The 22094-nt window shown below is 42.6% G+C and overlaps 1 protein-coding gene across 1 annotated transcript in view; it reads right to left on the reverse strand.

The window, feature by feature from the left end:
• Nucleotides 1-15496, reverse strand: part of pid1 (phosphotyrosine interaction domain containing 1) — a 44570-nt gene extending 29074 nt beyond the window's left edge. The window contains exon 1 of the mRNA XM_049575951.1: nucleotides 15324-15496. Within this exon, the coding sequence (XP_049431908.1) occupies nucleotides 15324-15353 (30 nt within the window). The 5' untranslated portion in view covers nucleotides 15354-15496. The remainder of the gene's footprint in view (nucleotides 1-15323) is intronic.
• Between the last annotated feature and the right edge of the window lie 6598 nt (nucleotides 15497-22094).

Here is a 22094-nt window from a genome sequence, read left to right on the forward strand (position 1 = left end):
AGTCAAGACGAAACTGAGCGGCTAATGAAATCAGGACGTTCACAACTGAGGAAGAAACACGGGCGCATGGCATGTCTGTGCAGCTCCTCTACATTATCAGAGATCATGTTGAACCCCTGCCATGCTAGTGACATCTTCAGTGCAGACTGAAATACCTCAACAACTGCCATATGAGCTGCAATGAAATTAAGTACACACACTCATGGTCCCAGGAGGATAAATCTTAATGACCCTGATGATCATTGGGTCATTTATTCACATAATATCTGGACCAAATTCTTGCAAAACTGCCAACATCACATCCGCCTAAGCTGTGTTTACTTTTGTTAGATGTTAGCCTGCTAACATGCTAAACTAACATGCTGAACATCGTAAACATCATACCTTCTTAATGTCAGCACTTAGCATTATCATTCTGAGCATGTTAGCATTTACCTCACAGCATCACTATATCTTACAGCTTCACAGAGCCGCTAGGGCTGTAGACTGCACAACTTGTTCTGCCCAGGGGCCACTTTTGCAAAATACCAGGAGGCCACATACCAGTCGCAGCAGCCTCACACGGGTCAGGAGTACACAGGGGCATTTCTAGGATTTGACGACTTTCAGGGCTTGGCTTGGATCCTCACATGGCACTTTTTTGATAAACAACCTCTATTTTATGCTTTTCTATGCACTCTGGCAACTTATTTACATTAAAAGTACAAAAAAATCCCAGTGAAAATCTATTCATGGCACCCTATCACAGGCCAGATTTGGACTATGGGGGTAACTTGAGTATCACTTCTGTAGACTCTTGGACTTGTCTGTACCTTCATGTGACTCTCTTTATTTCTCACCTTTATTATAACACCTCTCCGCTATACAAAGATAAAAAAAAAAGAAGCAATAACAGATGCTAATCTGGTCAGCTACTCTAGTGTAAGTCTCAGAATATGTCTTATTGACCACTGTTCTGTTAAGTACAGGTTACTTTTACAAATGTTTTCCTCTCTTTGGAGCTTTAAAGCTGTTTTCCATGTTGGACCTGCACAATGTCCATTTTTTATGCAACAGATGCTCAACATTTTCAGGCGATGAAAACAGTAAATCCTGCCAAAACAGGCTACCATTAATCGTCAGTGTCGGGTTGTTTGGCAAACCCAAGAGGAACATCCTCCATCAACTTCAAGAAATAGGTTTGGTGTCCAGTCTCTAAATTCAACGCTGCTGCATCATGCGGTTGCCAGGCTTTTAACTCGTACTAACAGTAACAACAACACCACACCAGTCCTTTCTGGCCGTCATTGGTTGCCTGTGAGTTTAAGAATTGGTTTCTAGCATTGGTGCTTTGTAGTCTGCCTCATCAGTGCCTCTGACATATGTTCAATTACATTAATCTGACTGCAAACAACTGTCATTTGGCTATATTATATTAACGCGGCCCTCTTAATAACAATACCATACGTTCATAGATATTGCCAGTTTTAAGGGTTTGAAATTATATGTACAAATGACATAGCTATTTCACACTTAAGGTCATTTTAGTGCCCTCCATCTAAATCCTATGACGATGCCCTACAGTTCAACATGCAACCTGTTGGAGGAGACCCTACGCACACCTACCCATGAACTTTCATGCTGAGAAAAGAAAAATAAAGAAAGAGGGGGGTTGGGGGGGCTGTTGTCAGGAATGAGGAAGATAAGGTAAGGGAAAAAAAACAAGGAGCAGATGAAGGAGAACAGGAGAAAAAGCAAGATGGAGTTGTGAAAGTAAAGCCACATGTGTGTAAACGCTCGCTGACCTCCGCGTCAGCACTTTACAGCTTCCTGACAGCGGCTCGCATTCCTGTGGTTGGCCCCGGTACGGAGGGGGGGGGGGGGGGGGGTCTGTGGTGGGCTCCCCGACTCCTCCACCCCCCACCAGGAGCAAAAGGCCTGAGCGGAGGGTCGCTTGTGGACTAATGCTGGAATTCTATTCATAATATTTTTGCTGCATTTTAATGTTTTTTATTTCTCAAGTCCCAACAGTCTCCTCATCAAGTTACTGCTGTTACTGATTCTATTTCTGACCCGGGCAGGTTTTCTGTCTCCACCATCAGGGCGTGTGGTCTGGGTCGGGTTTGAGCTGGTTACAGGACAAGGGTCCTGTCTACACTTCAGACCTAAATGCCAAACAATGGCTGCTGTCACGAGAAAACCTCAAATCTCCAAATAATGGCCCTCTTTCAGGATTATGAACCTCGTTTTCAGACACTTGAGCAACACTCAGTGGCCTGAGAAAGCCTTTAATATGGTAAATATTTACATCTCATTGACACGCTCTAATTAATTATGATGTTCCACCACTAATGTGGACAACATGCTAAGTGTAGCTATGACTCACGAAGGGACATAAGGGGTCGCCAAAGTCCACACTAGTGATGTGCAGCTCAGTTATGAGAGCCAATCCACCAGGCCAGACCTGCAAACATATGCGTGTATCAATCACCCAAACCCAAACCGCAAACCCACTACCAAATGAAAGGAGATGGCAAGCACTCCTTCATCGTTTAGGTGATAATGTCTTGAGTATGATCTCGAATGCACAGATTTCCTACGTGGTTTGGACAGAGAGATGCTTGCTTGCTTGCCAATAGTACTCACTGGTAGGCCTACATATTCTCACAAGGAAATATTGTTATTATCATTTCAACTGGAGATATACAAATATGTTGCACATGAACAGATTTTCCTGATCAAAAACTGGACAATAGAAACCCAAAGTGCAGCAGTGCTGATGATAAAGCTGCTGGTTGTGCGTGTTTGAGAGATTCAGGGAGAGGGGAAGAGAAGGAGGAAGGTGGACTATTGCACAGTGTTTCTGTAAGGTATTCATACCTTACTCAAAAGGCTGCTTTGCCACATAATGACCCGCTTGCCTCAAACCTACAGTATTTTATAACAAGCTTACCTTGACCACATCAACCTGCAACCCTCATCCACACATACCAGAAATCTAATAGGATCTTTGAGAACTTAACATCTTTGCCAGGGTTTGATAAGCGACACCCAACACCCTGTTTGGCTTCAAATCCTTAAAACTATTTGGGTTCTATCAAATAGATTTTCACCAACATCCTTAGATACATTCAATAATGTATACACCTATACTACTGCAACTGCTGAGAATTTCCTCGCCAGTGTCGATCTGCATTTTATACCCAAGTCAAAGCCAGGTTCCCCTTTATGTTGGATTCGGGGGGGGCATTTTGAGATAATCACTGAGATTCATTTTCCTCAGTGCGACGGCTAATTATCCATTCACAGAAGGTTGAACCTGTCCAGAATATTCAGCTTTTACTTTACAGTTGTGAGACAAGATATGCTGTATTTTGAAGAGGATAGGTCACATAAAATAAACATGTTAGGCTAGCAAGCAGCATACACGTTCATCCTGGATTCAGATCTCCAACTATTCACATATTGTGTGAGAAAAATATTCTATGTATTGCAGATAAAAGAAAAAGTTAAATGTTGCGACATTTGATACATCCGATTCTGATTTTGATTATACGACTATGAGGCGTCTTCACATCATAGATAAAGCTACAGTCTGATGAATTTTTATTACATCTGTTTTATTATCACTAATTAATGAGTATTATTCCATTTATTTATACTTACTAAGTTTTATTGCTTCCACTCTTTATATGTTTAGACTTGCTATAAATCCTTTTTGGTCATTTGTAAGCTGGTTATGACATTCACTGTCATAACATTAAAAGGTCTACATATTTAGCAGCAGACTATAATGCTAGAAGCATCCACACTGACTCACTGCTGCCTGTAACCATGTGATTAACATGCATTTTATGACGCAAATAAGCCACAATAAAAAGGAACTTGGCTGAACATTACCAGAACTGCTTTCAATAACTTCAACAATTCATATGTTTGTATTTTACAGATCTTAGGGCTCATATAATATGGATTTGTTTAGAAATTGTGCAATAAACTGTATCGCACCGCTTTTTTTTCTGAGATAAGTACTAATACTTAAAATTGGGTGGATGACGAAGGTCAAATCGCACAATCCCAGCCCTGCAAGCTAATTCTGAGTGATTGTTCCCCAAGTATGTCCATGATAGCTAAGAGAAATCACAAGTGTCATCACCACAAGTACACATGGTTATCTTTCAAAGACTCTCCACTATTAAATAACTGCGAGTTGCACATTAAAAAATACATAAACCCAGGACGACACATGAAGCAGTCATGTCCATGAGAAAATCAAGCAGACAGGCTTTGGAGAGTTTGCCCTCCTGCAGTGATGAGCTTAGCAGGTCACAGATGGTAAGTTAAACTTTTGGCCCCCTGAGGGAGCATTCTGACAGGAAAGAGGTTCTCGGGTCAATCTCATGGTAGGACACTGCATAGCAGGGTAAAAACAGACCTCTGCTCGGCCATGCCTACTGAGACACACAAACTAAGGGTTATGGGGATATGATCATGATAAAACAGTTGGAAATAATGTTAGGAGACCAGCAGAAGCTAAATGATAGACACTAATCTGAAAAAAACACACCCCTTGAATACGCAAATGGCTACTGGTTCATGCTGAGAATGTGGTTAGTCATGTAAAGTACAGTTAGCAGTGCAACACAGACCTCAAGACCAAAACAGTTTGTCAACAACATTAGCTTGTCTCAGACACATCTGCATACACCATCCCACACACACATGTAGCGGGCTGGGAGATGAAAGAGTGTGTAGAGCTCTGTACCAGATGTAGGTCTGTCTGCGGAGTGCGAGACAGTAGGACATCACTGTTTGTCATCAGGTCATCTGCTCTGCATCTCATCTTTACATTTTCAAAAGAAAATATATGCAAGTGTAGAGTCAGACATTGTCCAGGACCTGACTTAACTGTGCATCTCAATGAACAAAAACAAATCTGTATCGCTGTCTCCAGACTGGGGTTTAAATTTGGGGATGATGCCTGCAATCAGTGTGGCCCCTGACACCACATCTCAGTTGGTCTTCATGGTCAGGAAACCAATCATGCCATTATGTGTGGAACAGAGCTTTAAAAGAAGCCAGAATCTTATGATTTGTCTCAACGCTCAACTGGAGACAAACTTTCTAAGGAGACAAACAAACAACTGAATATTTGAGTTCAGAGTATAAAATATCCAACTGTGAGCTGCACACTGTGCCTCCTATACTAGCTGACAACACTTACAGGTACCCTGTGGTGTTTTCCTGTAAACAAACCTCTGTATACATTCACTCATCAAAATGAACTGTGTGCATGCTGGAGGCCTAACAAATATTTTGCATGCATTTCCTTCCTTTTAGAAAACATCTGCAAAGCCCATTTTAGCACCTGCATGTTTCCATCCATGTTTGATTGCTAGCAATCGTCTTCTTCTTGCTGCCCTTTGCTGATGTATGGCTACGTTTCTTGGGATGTATTGCCTCTTGTTGATCAGTGTAATAGTAGGAAATAGGGATGTGACAGTACACAGAAGTAACGGTTCGGTGCCAGTTGGGTACAGCAAAATGTATGTATTCCTTTTGCATTCGGGTTGGAAGCCCTACCCGAATAGAAATGCTCCTTGTAAACACCTCAACCCGAATGAAAACAGCCAACCCAAAAGAAAATCTAATCGGGTGTACAGGGGTGGAATATTCATTTTCAGAGCCCGAATGGAAGAATTTTTCTGTCTTGTATACACCTCCTACCCGATTACAGCCATTCCGTTCCTTCTGCACATGCTCATTTCCTTGCCCTTCTTGCGCAATGACGTATACAACGTGCATAGCAACGGGCTGAGATAGAGCAGTTGGACTCGTTGCACTTACCAGTTTTCATTCGCCGCAGCACGGTCCTCTATCTCCCTTCTTCTACCTTCTACCTCTCTTCTCCTCCTCAACAGACGAAGCATTAGCAGAACAAGGTTGTTGTCGTACTGCTGCTTCAAGAATATAAGCAAAACAAGCCCGAAAAAGGCACTAAGAATGGCGTTGTCACGCATCTTGTTATCCGGAGCAAGGACTACAGTGTTTTCTTCCGCTACACGTAACACAACACAACTGCCCCGCCCCCTATCCAATCAGAAACCTTCCCTGCCCCAAACCTTGCGCAGACCCAAATAAAGGCGATTAAACTGATCTCTGTGTAAACCCTCATTCGGAATGAATATTTCCCATGTAAACTAACGGGAAAAACTTTAATTTGTTGTGCGCTGAATCGTTGTCAGACCAGGGTCCGACAACGACTCAGCTGTGCCCCACTGACTCTAGTGCAGTCGTTTCAGACTTCCTTCATTTTCAGGCTGGTTTTGTGGATTTGGAGCTAAATGTGGTGTCTGGGGCACGTTGTGTATTAATGATACTCGTTACCTGGAGAGGTTGGAAAAAGATATACGTTTCCTCCCTGTTCCAAAACTAAAATCAAAACCCTGAAAAGTGTAGGGTTAGCTAGCTAGCTACTGAAGATATAGCCTACTGAATGTATACACATGCTGTTTTTGCTTTTTAATGATTATAACAGTGAAACAAAGACCGACCCTGCTGTACAGGAACCAGTGAAGGGAAGCAGGGGAACTTTGCTGATATTAAACCAGCTGTGTGTCATCGCAGTGTGCGCAGATGAACATTGTTTGACTTCCCCTGGAGATCCCTGCCTGTCAGACAGAGGCGGTCCAGGTGTTGGCAGTGGCAGCACATGCCAAACAGCGTTCATCTGCACACACTGCGATGCCACACAGCTGGTTCAATATCAGCAAAGTTTCCCTTTATATTCATTGTCTTGTGTAGTGATCAGCAGTGATGTGGTGGTTCACTTTTACACTGTGATCTGTAGCCTATAGTTCGGCTTTAGCTTCTAACTATCTTTGTCTTTTTAACCTGTTGTTGCTGCTGAGTCAGTTTGACATCCTGGATATATCCTTCAAACACAGACTGTAGACCCCTCTGTCTGCTTCTCTCTGGAATCACTGTTTCATTTTTCCAAATATATGATAATATTTCCTCAGGGAGTGCAGTTAGTTACAGTGCGGGCAGGGCTTAGCGAAAGGTCAATTGTTTTAACTCATTCTGCTTGTGTGTCTAAAGGCTGCTTGAAAGCAGCGAGGATAAGGAGTTATGCTCTGGCTAGTGATTGGAACATTTGGTTGTTGCTGTCAAATCTGCATTAGACACCCTGTCCTTGTCTTATAAACAACTCTCTCTTTGTTGCTGTTGTAGCTTATCAGGAACCTGCAGGTGTGTCATAGAGCTTTGGCATGTCATTTGTGCCTGACACAGTGTGACTGACTTGTGTGCCAATTTGCTTGTTGTGCTAACATCAGCATACAGTGCTAGCAGTGTGTGGCTGAAGTTTCCACGTGGAACTTGTCCTTCCTTGTGAACTTTGACTCCACATTACATGCATCAATCAATCAAAATATTGGCAGAAATGTGTATCCTCTTACCCATGTAGTCCTGCATCCTTGAGCATGTGCAGAATACCCCATGCAGATGGCGACACGCTAATAAAAACACCGTCAAACTGTGCTACCAGTGACCAAATGTTTCACAGGGTACCTTTGAAGCCAGAGCAAGATGTTTTGCTTACAAACAACAGGCACAAACCACTGCCATTTACCAGTGAATAAACAGCACACAAGCTGGAGTTACACATAAAAAGAATGATGACCAACAAGCCGTGTCTTTCCAAACAATGCCTTTACTTTGAAGTTTAACAAAACCTGCGTCATGCTGACTGGCATCCAGCATCATCCTTCCCTTGTTTGTATTTCAGACCCAATTTACACACACAAACACATCCCTCCTTGTGTAAATGTATTGAAGGAATACACTGTGGTCTGCAGATAGACAAAGAGGAGGAGAAGGCTCACCCAGCATGTGGTGGCAGTTCCTACTTAAAGCCAAAAGTAGGATGCACCCCCTCCATTTCACTGCATGGTAAGGACTGGGGAGTGTAACTTTCTAAGCTGTCCCTCTACGTGTTTACAGCCTCCCCCTCTGATCCTGGGACAGTTTACGAGAGGAAATATGTCTGAACGGGCTAAACGCAGAGTGGACTGTAAGAGGTCCCTACGCAGAGAGAAACCTGTTTTTCTCAACCTTGATTGGCGCACCAGGGCATGTGGGAGGGAGAAGGTCAATGATCGGATGTTGTGATTGGTGGGTTACCTTTGTAGGAGGAAGTGGGTATTAAAAGTACCCAAACCTCAGAGCCTGGGGGTGGCAATTTCTGGCTGGTAGTAAAAACATCAACAACTCTTTGACGTAAACAATGAACCCACCGCAACATCTTAAATAGTCTCCACAGGGCCGGGGCAGATTAAAAAGACCTGCTAATGACAAAAAAACACAGCCTGCTGTCAGGAACAAACACAATTTAAATGTGTTTCATAATTCACCTACTGTTAGGTAGAAAACAGTGTAGGGTGTCCCAAATCTAAACTCAATGAACCCTCTCAGTTCATCAGGAGGGGGGCTGCTGACTGAACGTAAAAACCAAACAAGTAGACACAGTATTTACCTACAATGCACCACAACGTTGGAACAAACTTCAAGAGGAAATTAGATGTACACCAACTCTGACCACCTTTATGCTCTGCATTACCTTCGACTGAAACTTACTGCTGAATACTCATCGTCAGCCATCTTGCCCTTCTATCCTGTGTTCATGTCTCTGTTTTTAACTTTTTAAATTCTGTTTCTGTTCTTCTAATTTGCACTTTAATGTCTATATTTTGTTTTTCTTTCCATTTTAATGCATTATGTCAAGCACTTTAAGTTGCCTAGCAGCAAATAACTTTTTGCTATGGAAAGATATGTTGGAGTAATGACATCCCCGTGAGCAGAATGAAGTCACGCTCCTCTATAGCCATTGTAATCCGAGCTCTGACGCTACTGTTGCTAGCACTATTAGCATTGTTAGCGCTGCTGATAGAGCCATCCAGACCCACGGTGGCAGGCTTGTGTCGTCCAAGGCGATAGAGGGTTACAGCAGACTGTGCTAGAAACAAAGGGGTAGTACCAGGTACTTTTTGGGTGCACATGGCCGGACAGGCTTTATGGGTACACCTGCAGATTTATCCTATTACACTGTCCTCATTCCTCATATCTTTATTTTATGTCTAAATATATTCCTGCCCAGGGCCGACTACGGATGCCTCTGTGAAATGCATCATCTCCATGTTCTATGTCAGTGCACGAGGACTGAGCCTTATGGCAAGTGCAGACCAGATCTTACTGCATGTGTGTTGGTTGTCAATGATATGACATGATAATGACGCCATGACTTCTCTTTTTAGCTACCTTGGTGCTGTTGAAGACGCATAACGACAACCCTCTGGTTCTCCCCATAGTGTCTCTCCAGTGACTGTGAGCTAACCTCCATAACACTGCCACCTCTGTTCCACCTCTTCGGAACAGCAACACAATACAAAATTGTCCAGATGTACTACAAGTGATTCAGGGAGCCTATCGAGCCCTGATCGCGCCTAAGGCTTGCTGTTGCTCTGAAAATAAGTTGGAGGTATGCAAGGCCTTGCAAAAATAGAGCCAGGGTGAGTGGTTTTTCAAACAAGAGACATGTCACGTAGCTTGTTTTGCGGACACACAGCAGGTTAAGACATCTTCATTGGGACAAACTAAAACAACACCTCTTCCCAACTTGTTCCCTCATTTGCATCCACTTGGGAAGAGTTGTTAGCGCTGTTAGCACAGCTGCTAATGCCAGCCAGACCCATGGCAGCCAGACTGTGACGCCGGTCTATTATTTATATATGCAGAGGTTGTCTTGGTGACCCACATTAACACTGTTAGCTCTGTGAGCACTGTTGCCATTGTTGGCACTGCACTGCTGTCTGCCACCAGTTTGACTCAGCATATATCAGACTATAAAAATTTGTGTATCCCCTCCAAAATATAATAGGGTCTTTTTTGGCCCATGCTTCCAACAAGCTTCCCAAAAATTGGGTAATATTTCTGTAATCCCGCTGACAAACAAACAAATGAATACAGCGGGCCAAATAATCACCTTCTTGGGGGACGTAATTAATGAAAATAAGAGCAAATCTTATGTATGATGTTTATGTTCTTCTTTATAACTTGATAACCCCACAACCTAATGACAGCTGGACATAACAATCAGCATATTTAATGCTTAGGTTCAATTTTTTTTACATTTAGGGGATGTTAACAAGCTTCTGCAACCTACATTTATCCATAGGCCAGATATTGAGGTGCATCTTGTGAGCACCATTATTCCACAGTCTTAAACCTAATTCAGCAAATGGAGCTCTGAACCCTGCTACATACCAAACAGGAAACGAAAAATGAGCCCAGAAAGTGCAATCGATGTTAGCGTTCTGAACAAACAAGAAGTAAAAGCTTAAGAACAAAATAAATAAATAAATAAATAAAATTACACAGCTGAGACAGTTCAGTTTTGACCAATGGTGAGGATAAGACTCTGTCAAATGCAAATCCGTGGAAAACCTTGAAAAATTATAACTTCCGCCAACAGGAGGTTATGCCCATTCATCAAATATGAAGAGCCAAACTAGTGAGCCAAAAGCCATTTCTTCACAAGAGGCAAATGTCTGCTGCTGACAAAAAAAAGAAGAAGAAGAAGAAGAAGAAGAAGAAACAACGTGTCGAAGGGACCATGGGAATTTTGTGCCCGTCTGCTTGTGGATTCTTTTTGCCACCAAGGCCACAGTCTCAACAACATAGCTGTGGCCACACAGCAACCTCAGACAGACAAAGAGACAGACAGACAGACTGAGGGACAGAAACAAATAAAGGCAGGCGGAGGTGGCAGCAGTAACAAGTAAAGATGCACAGACAGTGGCTGGTTCCCACCGTGCTTGACCTCAGTCAGCTATTACTGCGCTGTCAAGTCCACGTCTTTTTTTATGTGCTCAGCCCTGTTTGTCAGAGTCACACACATTAAAGTGTCAAAAGTGGAAACCATGGCTAAAGAAAGAGCTGCTGACACAGAGAAAAAACATGTTTGGTAGCCCTTGGAATACTCAAAAAGGAAGCATGTTGTGTGTGTGTGTGTGTGTGCATGCCTAACCCGCCTGCCAACTTGTATGAAAGTGTGTACGTGTGTGAGTGTTTGTGCCCAGACCATGGCGTATTGCACAATCTGTTGTTGAACTAACATGGCCTCTGCTTTGGGAGGAAGGGGCCCTGAAACTGAGGCATGTGGTCAGCGAGAGGTAGGAGGGATGGAGAAATGGACAGAGAGGAAGATGGACAGAAAACATGATGCAGCAGCGACACACAGCATTGCAACACACACATTTTGGCTCCAAAACACTTCTCATTGTCGACATAAACGTGATTGGTGATGCTTAACTCACGCCACGACCTATAACTCCTCACCCCCACACTTCCTTTTATCTCTTCGCCTCCCCCCCCTCCTCTTCCCTGCCTGAGCATGAGACAAAAATGCAGCAAGACATCAGGTGTTGCTATGGCAACAGAGGACAGCACAAGTGAGAATAATATGGACGGATGCCATAGTGAATGTAAACAACAAAACAGGAGATGATAAATGCTGGCGCATTCCAGATCAGCTACCTGACATCTTCAGCTCTGGAAAACCCCACCGTTCCCAGCTCCAGAGAGGTGAAGCAGTCTAAAGGACGGTCGTTGCCACGGTTACAAAGCAGGCAATGTGCAGGTATTGCTATCATTGTACTACCACTTTTCACCTTAACGTTTTTTCATCCTTAAACTGTTATTTTGAACTTTAACCTTTAATTTACTGATCGAAGAGATCCAGGCAGACCATGAGAAATTCATAAACGTTTCTGCTGTTTACCCCGAGAACAGAGCAGCCGGGCAGACGCTGTTGATCTAAATTCACCTCAGAAGTCATCCATTAAGTTAAGCACTGCCATACAGTCCAGCGTTTCACAGTTTTGAAGTCGACAATTGAAACATCTTAAACTCTTTATCAACTCTGGGCCGCAGCTGGACTCCAGGCGGTACGCTGGTGTGAGCCAAGTGGCAGTTATCAGAAACACGATTATTTTAGGGACACAAACCCAAGCACTGCACTTTCATATAGCTGAATCCTACATTACCCATAATGCAACTATGAACTCATGAACTCAACATAAATGGCCATGTCTTTCAAACTTAATTCCTTCAGTTTTCAAAGCAGGCTTTTCTTAATAGTCTCTAAGACCAAGCTGAGAACCATTATGTTAATTTCCCAGACTTTAGAAATTTCCCTTAAAGGTCCATTGTGTAGGATTTAGGAGGACATATTGGCAGAATGGAATATAATATAATAAGTATGTTTTCTTTGGTGTATAATCACGTGAAAATAAGAATTACTGTGCTTTTGTTACCTTAGAATGAGCTGTTAATATCTACACAGGGAGCGGATCCTCGTCTACGGAGATTGTCATGTTGCACCACCATGTTTCTACAGCAGCCCAGAAGGAACAGACCAGCCACCACTGGTGGCTTAGTGGATAGAGCAGGCGGGCACAAAGGCTTCATCCTTGCTGCAGCGGCCTGGGTTCAATTCCAGCCTACAGCCCTTTGCTGCGTGTCACTCCCTCTCTCTCTTCCTCTTTCACGCGGCTTAACTGTCCTACTGTATCGATCAAAGGCAAAAACGCCCAAAAAACAATCTTTATATACATACTGCAATTCATTGCCTTTTTCAACTGTAAATTGTGTCCCAAAAGGAAAACGTAGTCAACATCTGTTTTATCTAATAAGATGAAGTTTTCAGTCTGTTCATCTCACTGCAGCCATTTTTTTGCAGCATAACGTATCTAGTGGACTGAAAGAGCAACTGATTATGTTATTCTAGTAGTAATACTTGGCACTGTGTGACGATACAATATTGCCACACAAAAATATTGTGATACTATGCTGTGTCGATTTTTTCCTCCACCCTTACGATACAGTGAATTTATGAGATAAGGACATACTAATACTGTTCAGCACATAGTTTGAGATGGACCTGTGAATAAATTACCAACAATTTCCACTTTGACAAAAGTATCAGCCGCAGTGATGGTAAAATAAAATAACTTCACCCAGTGGTGTAAAGAAGTTACAACGGGCCCTAGTGCATGCTATCGTGCATGTATTGTTCTGACACAAATAAGCCATATTTCCACCAAACACTTTTGGTATAGTACCTTTGGAACCAAAAATAATCCTTCAGACATGGTACCTAGACCCTAGGGTTTCCACCACAAACAGTACTCTTAATTGCTCCATCCAGCACTCACTGTATTTCCTCCTTTAACAGTCTGCACTTTGTCGTCCAGAGAATGAGGTTGCACGCCGACATTTTCAGAACAAATAAAACAGGCAGTGAGAGTCTCTCTCCATGGGATATTTAAAAATGGTGGGTTTGTGTATTTAGTCCTTCTCAGGCAAGCTCATGGGTTTAGTGTTGCCGGAACGACAGGAACGACGCTCCGCAGCACTTTTTTCTCCAATTCACATAATCTGGTTGAAATTAAACACTTGAAGATCCACTCATTATTAAAAGTGTCCATCATATAAAAACTAAAGTGATGGTCAAAGTTGTAAGGTGTGCTGATGGATTCATGTTGTCAGCTCATGCATTGAGTAACATTATAAGTTAACATTCCACCTTAAAAGTCGCCGGCAGTTGGCCGGTGATTAAGTTATTTTTTCTCAGACTCCAGCTGCTGTGAGCGGCAGCAGAACATCCTTTATTTTATAATTACAGTCTACTAATGAAACTCTCCACAGTATGAGCAGTGGTTACATGAGCCTCAAAACCAGCCACAACTCAGCCCTGAGCCGAGTGACCGTCCTCTATTGACCAATCAACAGACTGCAGTGTTCACAGCTCCACCTTTTAGTACCAGATCTGTGTGCTAGATACCCCAACAGAGGGGAACCAAAAATGGGGACGGTACGGAACCGTTCCATTGGGACCATGCACAACTTTTCACAGTGGAAACAGAAAAAAAAAACCAAGACTATAGACACTTAAAATTGGATGACATCAAAATACATATTACCCAGAAATCACTGCTGCATATCTGACAAAAATGAAATTAAACTATATGCACCCCAGGGGCCCCTGTGCAATTGCACTGTCTGCACTGTCTATATTTACGCCCCTGACTTCACCTTAAAACATCTGACATGACTGTTCATGGGGCTGTTTGTCTTTTACTGTAGTTAGCTGGCAGGGTGCAGTGAGTGGAATGATTCACAGACTTACATGCACTTCCCAAATTTACTTAAGCAACAACGGGCTACGGAAAATGTGAGATGCACGGTGACTGGATGACACTTGTTGAGCCTGACAATGACAGTCACTGTGCTCAACAGTCACTAATAGCTCATATATATTAGACAGACTGCTGTCCAGTGTGTGATAGCAGGCCACATTATTGGATGTTAATTGAGGAGTAGGGGGGTCATGCAGATGCAGGCCTGTAACACCGGAACTCTCGCTTTAAATAATTCGTGATCCCATCTTCTTGACGCCTGGGCAGAGGAAGGGATTGTGCAAGTTCACTTGGCAGGCAGTGTGCAGGCCGACATCTGGAGAGCATTACGTCTGCAGGAGACGTGAAGCCAGGCTCGGTGCACGGCTTGCCCCTGGATATCAAACTACGTGTCATTAACGCTGCTTTTTTTGCCCTATTTCTTAACAGGTCGCAGGCGGCAGGTTACAGACCACAGAGATTTCACACGGGAATGCAGAGGAAGACAGAAAGATTACGCATCCTGATGTGAAGGAAAAATAACAACAGGAGCAGGAGGCCTGCAGTTACACTCTGTGGGTTAGTGTGAAGGTACAGTTGGCTCAGACAGGCCTGTGGGCCAAAGAGGCGTTTAAACACTACATGAATATGCCTTTGAGTGATATTTACAGACAATCTCCAGAGATGGATTGGCACAGGAATGCAGCGGAGGTAGAAATTGTTGCACTGTACCCCCGGCGGCTTGCGTAACGTGAATAGGTGCGTTGAAACGTATCACAGAGATACACAGATAGGCGAAGAAAAAATGACTCTGAGCTGGTTTCTTACACTTAAAAGACGACTAACAACACAAAAGGGAAAGCCGGAGCTCGGAAAACATCTGCAGCTGCTCAGAAACCGTACCTAGTGTGTCCATGCTGGAGCCATGCACAACACGGCGGGTCTCGGTGACTGTTAACACGGCTGAACCGTTTTATTTACCGCTGCCCTGTCGACAAGAAGCGTTTCACACACACACACACACACACACACACACACACACACACACACACACACACACACACACACACACACACGCACGCACGCACACACACACCCGGGTCTTACCTGCAGTCGCTCCGACGCGGGTTGCCACATATTAGCAGAAGGGAAATGTTCTCCGTCTTGAAACTACAGCTTGTGCTCTTTTCGTAGTCCGGTTCACATCTGTTCGCTTTCCCGGCTTGCCTCTCTGTCCTCCTTCAATCTGGACTGGTCGGAGATGAAGGATGTGTTGCTCCGCCTGGCTGTAGTTCACACAGCGGCCAGCAGGTGGAGGTACCAGCGCTGTGGCTGCCTGGCTCTCAGTGAGGCGTTCAGGTGCTCCAGGGAAACGAGGCGACACACAGTGTGAAAGGGTGGTTTGTATGGAGGGATATTGGTGCCTCAATCCTCAGCGAGATTTTGAGCTCAAGAAAATGGTATTTTGCAAACTCAAAATAATAATAAAAATAATAAGTTACATTTATATTGTACACTTGTAGCTATTTTGCACATTTCTTACAACCTCAACCTCACTTCTGACTGTGTTGTGTATATAGTTTGATCTTTTTACTCCTGCAATTTGATATTTTTTTATTTTATTTTTTATTTATTTTCTAATGTCCAAATACTGTTTGATTACTTGCTGCTGTAACACAAGAATTTCCCAGTTTGGGATCAATAAAGTACTATCTACCTACCTACCTACCTATCCATCTAGCCTTCTACCCATCTATCAATCTATCCAACTATCTATCTATCTATCTATCTATCTATCTATCTATCTATCTATCTATCTATCCATCCATCCATATACCCATCCACCCTTCTACCTACCCATCTATCCATCCATCTACCTATCTACCTACCTACCTATCCATCTATCCTTCTACCTATCTATCCATCTACCCATCTATCCACCTACATACCTACCTACCTATCCTTCTACCTATCTATCAATCTAACCATCTACCCATCTATCCACCTACATACCTATCTACCTACCTACCTACCTACCTACCCACCTACCCATCCATCTACCTATCTACCTGTCTACCTATCCATCTACCCATCCATTCATCCATCCACCTACCTACCTACCTACCTACCTACTTACCTACCTACCTGCCTACCTATCCATCTATCCTTTTACCTATCTATCCATCCATCTATCCATCTACCCATCTATCCATCTATCTATCCACCTACCTACCTACCTACCTACCTATCTACCTATGTATATAAAAAGTCACAGTATGGTATGTCCCTATTTGACTATGGATTCATCACCCTCCTTAAATCATACCATCTCTACGGGGTGTAATCGCCAAAGACTTTTCACATTTTTCATTCTTTCATGTTAATAAATATTCTTTTCACCATAAAAAAAGTATCTCTCCTGAATGAAATATCTGGATTGAAACACCTTTTGTCTCAAAAGTACTGCTCTGTCTGTGCAGGTATTACTTGCCTGTTGGCTGGTGGAGGGGAGGGGTGATGGTGATAGGGAGGGAGGAGGGTGGTGGTACAAATACTCAGTGTGAACTACAAAATGTTGTATTGGCTATTTGTTATGTTGCAATAAAAATGTGTGATTAAAGAAATGCATACCAAACAAACATTCAGGTCTCAGGAGGATATGATCAGTGTCTAAAATCACATCCAAGTTTTTGACATGTTCACATGGTTTTACAGACAGGGGAGTTAACAAAGATTGAATTTCTTTCCTCAAAGCCTTTGGTCCAACTAACAAGATCTCTGTTTTGTCATGTTTAAAATTCTTCACCATCCAAAGTCTAAGGGCCGTTTCATAGTCAATGCAAGCAAGCGAAGCACTTCCTTTCATAGTCAACACAATGAACACAAGCAACGCAGGCGACACTAGGGGGTAGCAGAGTCACCAGTACATTCCGGCTAGCTAGTACTGCTATTTTATTAGAGTGCAGGGCATTAGAATTGTCATATAAATGTGGGTGTGCCTGTACGAGTTTGCAAAGTTTTTCCTCCTCGCCCCCGACATATTTCATTCCTGCTTCTGCTGTGAATAACAAGAAGTGGTTAATTTCAAGTACGTTGCTTGCATTATCACCCCCGCTGGCAACGCATGGTATCATTGCTGCATTGCAAATCAAAAAAATGGACAACACATTTTGAGACCTAAGTGTGCATCATGGCGGCCAGTGCGTCTCGATGCGTCCCAATGCATTCGCGTCTGCGTGCCTTTGCGTCAAACATATGAAACGGCCCTCAGGAGGTTGACATCAGCATGTTTGTAGCTTGTTCCTCTTTTCCCCAAGTGGACAAAAAAAAATTAATACTGCTTTAAGTGCATCTGTAAATCCATCCATCCATTTTCAACCACTTATCCAAAGCCGGGTCAGGGGGCAGCATGCCGAGCAAAGTATTCCAGATGCCCCTCTCCCCAGCAATGCTCCTCCTGGGGGATCCTGAGGCGTTCCCAGGCCAGACTAGATATGTAATCCCTCCAGCGTGTTCTGGGTCTGCCCCGGGGCCTCCTACCAGTGGGACGTGCCGGAAGACCTCTAAATGAAGGCACCCAGGAGGCATCCTGATGATGAGCCCATCGTGACATATTCTGTGTCATATTTATCACTTTAAAAGGTGTATTACTGTGTGTAGAAATTGTCAGTTTCTGTTTGTCGACAGTATCGCCAGTGAAAGTGAAAGTGAAGGCCAACCCCAGATTCACTCTCATTTTGGAAAAAGCTTTGTCTGCTTGATGTTTTGCCAAGAAAATAAGAGAATACAAGCAGATGACAAAGTCTCTGCAGAAAAATACACCACCACACACTTCTGGGGGGTCATAAGTGATGCCTGAGAGAGATTCATTTTTCTATGAGTCTATACCTTTATTTATTTTAGGGTAAATACCACCTGGTATACCTTTAAGAAAAACACTTCTTTGGTAATGCCATGGCAGAAAATTAGCTGCTAAAACAACTGAGTAGCTAAACATCAAAACATACACCAGTACCCATATTCATTAAATGTAAAATCCACATTAAAGACTTTATGATTTTTTTTCATCTGGACGACAAAATGCATCCGTAATGATCCTTAGCACGATTATAAAGAGGACTTCAAGGCCTGAGAAGATTAGTCATGCAAACCAGCGCAACCAGCCAGAGCAGGAATGCAGTTAAAATGGAAATAATCACATAAAAATCTAACATAAATGGCATGGCATTATTTCAGTGGCTAGTGGCAATAAAAACGTGGTTAGTTTAAATATTCCATTCTCATAATTTTCAAAAAGGCAGCTAAGGACAAAGTCTTTGCTGGATTGCCACAGTCATGCCCACACATTTTGATCTCCTTAAGCTTCTCGAAAACACGTTGCACCAGAAACATTCAGTGCGCCTGACTGTTTTGAGCTGAAATTGATTTGTATGACCTTGTTATTCTAAAAGTGCGGTCTGGGAATGCACTGAAGTATCATTCATTATTTTGTGGAAAATGTTTAATGAATTAATATTTCTGCTGCCAAAATGATGCAGGCTACAAATGTTAAGTATTGGATAATGAGCGTGTATTTTCTGAAAAGAGATACTGCTTGTAATGAAACCACAACCCAAGAGTGAGAGTTCATCAAGGTGGAGGCCTTGAAAGAGACTGAGAATCTCTAACAGACGATGTGTTTTGGGAACTGTGTCAAGTCAAACAGGGAATATTGGCCCTCCAGGGCAAACAGAGGGCAGAGGTCACGCACAAGGCCTCCAAAGCAAACCAAAGGCAAAGGTGAGAGCCATCAATAACATCTGGTGCTCCTACGATGTGTGTATGTGCAGATTGCGCACACACATAATATATGTAGGTGTGCTGAACGACATGACTCCGCAGTCTCAGTCTGTATTTAGAGATGTTTACATGGGGAACATCTGGATAAAGCCTGAGGTCACTGAGGGTGTTCGCATTACAAACACTCCATAAAAGGGCTTTCCCACGGCGGACGGTCCAGTCTGGTGGGTATGACCTTGGGACACAAAAACAGACTCTGCAGAGGGTTTTTCTGTTTTGTGTTCACATTATAAAAATAGGAGCAATGCTTTCAAGACAGTTTAATAATTTCAGCCCAGAATGTATCGTGTCAGTTAATCAAATCTGAGTTCAGGGAAGATTATACTTTAGTGATTAGTGTAGAAGAGGCTCCTGCAGTTTGCCCAGATACATGTTGTTTTGCACAACTCCTCGTTTCCTGAGCCCGGTCTCACTCCGAGGTCGTCGAAATCTGGCTCTTGGGCAGTGACTTGCAGCGTCAGAAAGCAATGAAAAAAGGCGTGCTTTAGCTTCAGCATGATTCGCAGCCAGTTAGCGTTAAAGTTTAACATCCCCCAGCGGTATCAGGGGGAAATGCAGTGGGACAAGGACGAAAGTTAAGGTGGTCAAAGTCTGATTGGCGGGGGCGGGTCCAACACTCACTGACTTTCACCCGAGAGAGTGTTGTTTGTGTCCCGTAACATTCTAAAGTCAAGTGTTCTTTTTCCTAAAGCTAACCATGTGCGTTTGTTGTTGAAGGAAGAAAAACGTCAATTTGTGGTGTTGTACCGATGTAGTGCATTTATTTTGAAAGAGACTGTAAACATTAAACTTCCTGTTAAAATGGAAGTGTATCTTGAAAGAAGAGAACTTGACACATGTTCCAGTTATTCATTTCCATATGATATTCTGTGAAAGCCACAGGGAGCCACTGGAGAGGAGTTGAAGCGCTGCATGCAGCTAAGGAGCCGCAGGCTGCCCTCCCCTGCTTTAGGCTAACTACTCATTTAAATTCATGCAACTATTGTACACATTTCCCCAATAAAATAAATAATAGTGATTTAAATCATCTCATATTGTACTCTTATTTATCGTTTAAAACTGGTGTTAGAATTTTAACTGGTAAAATTAGGGCTGGGTGTCAAATTATACATTTTTGGTGCCGACTGAAATGTGTCCATAGCCAGCCATGTATTGGATTAAATTTAAATTGGACATTTTAAGCCATTTGTATGTGGTACATTTGAGAAGGTTGGCTTCTTTTCTTACATGAAAAAAGTGTTGTTGTTTCTGTATGTGCTGAAACCCATCTGTTGCGTTGGCACTAGTATTTAAAGCTTTCAAATTACATCCCCAAATGATGCATGCATAAAAACAAACAAACCAAAAGAAGCGGCCCTGGTGTATTGGATGCTTTGTTGAGCCGGACTAAGGCCTAGTTTAGAGGTAGGCAACCTGCAGCTCTGCAACCCCTCTCCAGTAGCACCCTGTATTTTTAACATTTTAATTTTCAGTTACGTGATGGCTGTGCCCACAGCCACACAAAAGGCTGAATGATTCACATACTCACCCACACCAGTGCCACATGTACCTTTACTTTGCAGTCACTTAAAATACTGTTTGTATACTGTACTAAACTGTTGAAAGTTTTTTAGGACTTTGACAACACAGTTTTCTAGATGAAGCACACATTTAGTTTACAGTTTTGCTGTTTGCTTTTGTAAGTTAATAATTCATTTCTGTTTGTCTTTGAGTTACCTGAAGTCACCTCCTGGTTGAAGATGGGCAAAAGATGAGGCAGAGGGCGGAGCCTGAATTTATGCAGAAGGCCATCCTATGGACCAAACCAAAAGCTGTGACATCATGGGGGGATTAGCAGTTTCTTTGTGTTAGTTGTACTTATTGCCTATGTAAGTTCTCTCCTCTGTTTAATTTGATCTGATCAGCCAACATATGCTGCCCCAGTGTGTCTTTCTGTTAGATCTGCTTGTGAATGTCTAGTTTTGTTAACTTGAGTTTTCAGTAGAGATATGTTTTGTTGACCTCTCTTGATTCTGTAATCTTTAGTCATTTGTTTTATAAAACATATTTTTTTTGTGGGGTGGGGGGGGGGGGGGTAGACATTTTTTGAGCTGTAAACCTGTGTTCTTTGTGCTTTGACTGCTTGGTTCATGACAAGTTATCATTTTTGCAAATGTAAAGTGGCTGTTAAAATTAATTTTCTTGTTGTATAAATGCCTATACACCGGATAAATATATGTTTAAACATTTTGTCACTAGAAATGTGCCATATGTCTACAGTCTCCTATTAATTGTGCTGTACCTCAGTGGCGGTAGCTGGTGTTAAGTCTCTCTAGCTGGACTAGTTATGGATTTCAAGTCCAAAAAAGTAAAAGTCTGGGAGTAAAAAGAGAATTTTACAGTGTGGGGACAGATTTGTTTGCTTTTACCAACAATGCTGCAGCGTTTAAGTACCTAATGGTCATAAACAGCAGACTGCAGAGTAGCCACCTTGTTGTTAAACACATTAATGAATGCTTATTTAGACCCATTAGTGATGTGGATAGGCTAATTTAGACTTAATAGCTGTAGACCTAATAGACTTAATATGTTTTGCAGCTCCAGATTTATTTACTTATTTATTTGTTGTGCCAAATATGGCTCTTTTGAACATTAAGGTTGCCAGCTGAGAATTGTACATACATGAGTGAAAATAAATCACAGCAACATTTAAGGTCATTTACAAAAAGCAGTCACCACCACCTGCTGTTGTCACCACAGAAAACAACACCACACTCAGCCAGAATTCACACGAGACACCAGACGAGCGCTGCAGATTATGTTCACTTGAATCTTTATTGTTTACATCATTCAACATAGATAATAGGTAATCATGTGGTCGCTGTGTTTCAAATGAGAGAAAAGAAATCAGAGGATTAGCTGAGCCTATTGGTAAAACATTGCTTGACCTTGAGAGGAACAACACAGCTGCACGGACAGAGAGTTTTCCACTGGCAGGACACAGAAGCACATATATTCTGGAGTAGATATCGTCCCTCTCAGTCTCCTCCTCTACCCCAC

Source organism: Epinephelus fuscoguttatus, linkage group LG5 (genome assembly GCF_011397635.1).
Source record: "Epinephelus fuscoguttatus linkage group LG5, E.fuscoguttatus.final_Chr_v1".
NCBI lineage: Eukaryota > Metazoa > Chordata > Actinopteri > Perciformes > Serranidae > Epinephelus > Epinephelus fuscoguttatus.